The sequence below is a fragment of the Sceloporus undulatus genome, chromosome 2 (genome assembly GCF_019175285.1).
Source record: "Sceloporus undulatus isolate JIND9_A2432 ecotype Alabama chromosome 2, SceUnd_v1.1, whole genome shotgun sequence".
NCBI classification, from domain to species: Eukaryota; Metazoa; Chordata; class Lepidosauria; order Squamata; family Phrynosomatidae; genus Sceloporus; species Sceloporus undulatus.
Genome location: NC_056523.1, coordinates 267,461,678 through 267,467,708, shown reverse-complemented (window position 1 = coordinate 267,467,708; position 6,031 = coordinate 267,461,678). Strand labels below are relative to the sequence as shown.

Here is a 6,031-nt window from a genome sequence, read left to right as displayed (position 1 = left end):
TCAAGAGTGGCTAAAAGTAGCTAGTTACTTTGCATAAACAATTACAATTTCAATAGATTAGGGGTCCTGGTTCAGACTCCTTCATAAAGATTTTCAAAATTAGAGAATTCACAGAATCTGCACTTTCCAGAACACACGAGTCATCTTGAAAAGATAAAATCAGCACAAAACCAAGTATGCATAGGAATTAAACAGTAGAAAATATAAATGTACCATTGATGGCCACTTTTAATATAGGGCTTGCCTGTATTACATTTTGTTGTTGTTGTTGTATGATCTCAAGTCATTTCCAATTTATGCTGACCCCAATACAACACTATCATGCGATTTTCTGGGACTGAGAATGTTTGACTCACCCAAGGTCACCCAGTGGGTTTCAATGGCCAAAAGGGGGATCGTAATCCAATGCTCAAACCACACCACCACACATGGCTCATTAAAGTTAATCTTCCTCTGCACTGTGATCCAGCTGTACAAGATAGGATGGAGATAAATAGGAAATGCTCTAAGACTGTGGTTAGATTTTTCTAGGTTCAGGCATGTTCCAAGTTATTTCCTGTCATATGAGTACTGAGAGCTTGTAGGGAAGTGTTGTGCTACACAAAGAACAAACAAACCAGAATATGTGATTCATAATAAAGTTTAATTGCTGGGTTCAACCTGAAGCATCTTAACTTGACCACATGTCAGTGCTTTTTGAGAGATCACAAAAGATAAAAGAAATCAAATAAAGCTCTCTGGTACAAGCAGTATGCCTATTCGTTTGTACCTAGCCACATAAAGAGTGCCGGGGTGGGGGGGGGGATACTTCTCAAATTCCAACACTGTAAATGAGTGACAGGACTTAAATAAAGTCATGTTATCTTCAACAGATGGCACTCTTTGGAAACTGGATATCTGACAAAACATTCAGAAATTCTTGCTAGAAAGTAGAAGAAACAACTTCATAACTGCTGTGAAATCCTTGGTTTCATTCTTATAGCTACAAAGATATAAAGCACAAGAGGTTTTTTGTTTTTTAAAGCAGCAGCAACAAGCATCCACCATAAATTATGATTTTGAATGGAATTTCAAAATTCTGATTTTTAAAAAAGTTTGCCAACCTAGGCCAGAGTTACAGGATCACTGTGAAACAGTGTTTCTGGAAAGATGATTTGTGAAAGTTTATGACACTTTTGTTTTCCTCCCCAGGAATTCATCTTCAAGGAATGTTGGGCTGAGACAGCAGACCAGCATCCATAGTAACCCAGTAAGCTCCACACCTAAGTGAAGGATTTGGCCCAGAGGCTACCTGCTCCTAACCCAGAATGTTTTACCAATACACCACACTGTTGGCTAATGCTACTTCTCACACGGTTTAACAGAAAGTTATGCATCCTACCATTGTGCAGTTTTCTGTATCAGGTCACAGTAACTGCCATACTAGATGATTACTGAGAACACTGTATACTGGTAGGAGCAGGTGTGGTCCTCCAAAGTCTTCTAGAGAGCTAATGCAGACCCCCTAGCCTTGGACAATTTCCCACCCCTCCTCTAAGTCAAGGTGCCCCCCAAAAATAACACAAGGGTTCAATATATTATCAATAAAATAATTTTATTTTTTACAAAGGTTATAGAATTATCTAATTTAAAAGAACACCTTTTTGCAATCAAGACTTAATTTATAAGATTTTATACGAAGTATATGTCAAATAGGTGTCACTAAATTCAAGCGACTAAAGTATGAAAATATGCAAATACATTTTGCAGGGATTTTTTTTTTACTATTGTTACACTTCACCATTGCACTGTTTAAAGTAATACTATAGAACTAAATGATTAATTTTGCTTGGAAGGGATTCTCTGAAACCAAATTTGTTACCCTGCTGAGAGTGGGAAACAATTTATTTTCACTCCCAATCCAGAATTGGCTGAAGGCCATTTGCTGTCAAAATGATGACAGTGACATGAATCTGATTGTATGAGTCCAGCACTTTAAAAAAGAGCACATTGGTTACACATGGCTTTTAACCTTGGGCTACACTTATGCTACCAAGCCCAACTGGCATTTCAGTCAGTCATGTGGCACTGTGCAGTTCCTCTGAACAGTGTTTAGAGTCTTTAGTTGTCCAGGTTTGATGAAGGTGCTGAAGGCGCTCTGAGGTTCTTGTGCTTACATTCAAGGCAGGGTGAACCTTGCGAATACCATACTCGTCCATTAACGACAGGCCACAAATCCCAAAGTAGGCATGAAGAGCATCTAGAAACAGAAATGAGAAGCTATGGTGGGTGGATTATATAGTAGCACCTAGTTATTTCTTAATTTTTCAACTTTTCATTTTTTAATTATAAGTCAAATATGAATATAAATAAGCTCATTACAGGGTGCTGCCTGAAAAATATGTATAGTGGTTAAAAGGTTTACAGACGACAGTAAGTTTGGGCATGGCGAGAGAAAATAAGCAAACTGCTCATCTATTTCAGCCAAGTATCTGACCCTCATGAGAGCCAGTGTGGTGTAGTGGTTTGAGTGTTGGATCATGACTTTAGAGACCATGTTTTAAATTGCTATCCTTGGGCAAATCACATTCTCTCAGCCTCAGCGAAAGGCAAAAGCAAACCCCCTCTAAACAAATCTTGCTAAGAAAACCTTGTGATAGGGTTGGAAGAAGTGGGAAACGACTTGAAGGCTCACAACAACAAAAAATCTGAACCTCACTTAATGAAAGTCAGCACTCATCAACTTTCATTACTATGAAAGCAGAAACATACTCAGCATATGACATATATTTTGCATATTTACGATAAATGGACACAAGGATGGTAAGTTTACCAGGGTGCTTTGAAACATTCCACAAATAAGCACAGGCTATATGAACAGTGCAGATACATACAAGTACACACACTTTTTCATTTGACAGCTTGACTTACAGCAATTCTTGAACTAACTTTCACAAACCCAAAATGGAGAGTGAAGGTAGAGGTAGTGAGGATGTTCACTATGTGGTTTGCATCTTAAAAGCCATGAAGTCAGTAGCAAAGAATATGACCCTGCTGGCTTAACAACTGCCATTTACTTTGCCTCTTCACACAATGAACAACATCCATGACTTGCAGTTGCTTTCATATTTATCTCTGATGTGGGATTAGGTATTGAGAATAGTAAAACCAAGACAGACAGTAGTTTTATTATTATTATTATTAACCTTTATTTATAAAGCGCTGTAAGTTTACACAGCGCTGTACATAAATTTATTTATTTTTTTAGTCAGACGGTTCCCTGCCCTCAGGCTTACAATCTAAAAGACACGACACAAAAGGAGAAGGGAGTGGTGGTGGGGAATAGGATCAGGTCCAGCAGATCTTTTCCACCTCCGAGGCCTGGACCAAGGCAGATGGACTGGAGGAAGGGCTTGGCTTCTTGATGGATGGTTAGAAGGAGGCTTCCTGGGTCGGAGAGGGGCTCACCTCTGGGAATGCTTCTCTAAACAATATAGTCTTTAATTCAGTTTTGAAACTGGGCAGAGAAGTGATGAGGTGTGCATGTGGGGGAAGAAGGTTCCAGGAGTAAGGGGCAGCAAGCGAGAAGGGACGAATTCGGGAGGGGGCAGTGGTAGTCCTACATTGTGACAGGAGACCCTGACTACCAGAGCGGAGGGTGCGAGTAGGAATGTAAGGAGAAAGAAGGTCAGATAAGTAAGGAGGGGCCAACCCATGGAGGGCTTTGAAAGTCAGTAACAAAAGCTTGTACCGGATGCGAAAGGGGAAGGGGAGCCAATGAAGGGAGGATAAAAGAGGAGAAACATGGTGAAAGCGGCGAGTGGATGTGACAATACGGGCAGCTGAATACTGAACAGATATTAAAGGATGGAGGTGTGAAAGAGGAAGCCCTGTTAGAAGGAGGTTACAATAATCTAGTCGCGAAACCACTAGGGCATGGACTAGAGTCTTGGCAGTAGAGATTGAGAGGAATGGACGGATCTTGGCAATGTTGTGGAGAAAGAATCTACAGGCCTTGGCGGTGGCCTGGATCTGGGGAATAAATGACAGAGAAGAGTCAAAAATGAAGCCAAGACTGCGGGCTTGATGAACCGGTTGAATAGAAGTGTCGTCGACAGAAACAGAAAAGGAATAATGAAGGGTGGGTTTAGGTGGAAAGACGAGAAGCTCAGTCTTAGACATGTTGAGCTTCAAGCGCCGAAGCCGCATCCACTGAGAGATGGCAGTCAGACAAGAAGAAACTTGCTGTTCAAGCCCCGTCGAAAGGTCAGGGGTGGAGAGATACAGTAGTTTTGTAACATTTAGTTATTTAATAATTTAAAATAGGTACAGCCAACAGCACAAAGTACTCAAACTAACTTATTTTCCCAATTCAAAAAAAACCTAAATACTTTGAGCAAGTCAACCAGGTGAGACAATGGGCTGATTCCAGAAATGCATAAGTGGATTTCTGTCCACTAGGTTCCTCCCTCCCACTGCTGCCCCCTGCACAACCCATATGCTACTCTTGGCAGTCAAAGAATTTGGGTTGTGCCTTAAGTGAGAATAGCTGCCTTTTCACTCACAAAAGCCTTCTGCTTTAACCTCTAGACTTCAGGCATTTTCCAAACACTTTGGCCATATTCATCATCTATGAAAACAGGTTTCTGGTTTGCTGGGAACCTTCTGGGGCCCATTTGAGTCACCACCCTGAATCACTCACTGTCATCTGTAAACTTTGTCACATAAATGTATTCATGAATATCTAGAATAAGATGAGCAGTTAACATATTCATGCACTATTCCCAATATAAACCCTTGGAGGTCCCCACTGTAGGCTCCCCTCTATTATGACAATTACCCATTCATTCAGCTTCCGCTTCTGGTTTTATAATCTCAAACTAAAAGGATGAACAGTTAGCCTATGAATGCTGCAAATCCTCAGCAAGACTATCTTCCATATCCTTTCTGGAAGCCCAAGTGCTTGTCTACTGGGTGAATGTATTTACCGACAAAGCCCTTTAGAAGTAAGGAACATCTTCTGTAGATGCAATGTTCTAGCTAGCACTATTGGTTAAGTGAAAAACAATGGACTAAGAAGCTGTTCAGAGATATCTGCATTCATCTTATAAGTGTGAACTACAGTGCACCCTTACTTAATGCAGGGGGATCTGTTCTGGACACCCCCGCATAAAGCAAATTCCGCCTATGCTTGAACCCCATTTAAATGAACGGGGCTTGTGCACGTGGCAGCATGGCGGCGCACACCCCACTGTTCCCTATGGGATGCGCTGCCCCTTCTCCCTGAGCAGCTTTCAGCATATGCTGAATTAGGAATTACATAGTTCCTCTGTTCTCAACCATCTTATTAATGAGAAAGGGAATGTATTATATTCAGCCATTTTTGTCTGAAAATAGGTTTAGAGAAAGATGGTATATTTTTATACCTTTTGACAGGAGTAAGGCATCATAAGATGCATAGTTCAATTAATTCAACAATAATGAACTATAAAAACATAAAGAACAACTTTAAATTCAACCTTGTGTCATTGCACTGAATTGCTTATTCCAATGGAACTGGGGGTAATTCCTCCACACATGTAAAATTTGCTTTGAAAGTTTGCTTTCTGGGGCAAATTTTTGTGAAGTGGAAAGAGCTGTAGAAAAAGAGTCCTACTGTACTGGAACCACTTCATTATATTCCTTATGTTCAGTTCCAGATATCTTTCTTAGTTTCTTCTTGCTCTGATTCTATGGCATGGTACTGCCCCTTTTAGCTCTGGGTTGGGGGCAGGACAGCCTCACCAGCAGCCTTGTGGGCCCAATCTGGACTTTTTCTGGACCACAGAAAAGAGGTAAAATGCCACTTCTCCGTGGCACGGAAAAGGGATGTCCTTGGGGCTTCATGTCCCTGGACACCCCGGGAGCTACAGCCACTTGGCCCCTTTCTCCCCAGCGTAGTTCCCGCAGCCGTTTGGTGGCTGCGGTAACGAAGCACACGCCCAGAAGGTACTCCATTTCAAAGCTTCTTCTTGTGCCGCAGCCACGCTGCCATAAGCTGCCTGGGGCGGCA

The 6,031-nt window shown here is 41.4% G+C and overlaps 1 protein-coding gene across 2 annotated transcripts in view; it reads right to left on the bottom strand.

Moving 5' to 3' along the window:
• Positions 1–1,577: 1,577 nt before the first annotated feature.
• The window catches only part of PGGT1B (protein geranylgeranyltransferase type I subunit beta), a 35,392-nt gene continuing 30,938 nt past the window's right edge, over positions 1,578–6,031 (bottom strand). For both annotated transcript variants that reach the window (XM_042451498.1, XM_042451499.1), the window contains exon 9: positions 1,578–2,239. In XM_042451498.1, coding sequence (XP_042307432.1) covers positions 2,058–2,239 — 182 coding nt within the window. In that variant the 3' untranslated portion in view covers positions 1,578–2,057. The remainder of the gene's footprint in view (positions 2,240–6,031) is intronic.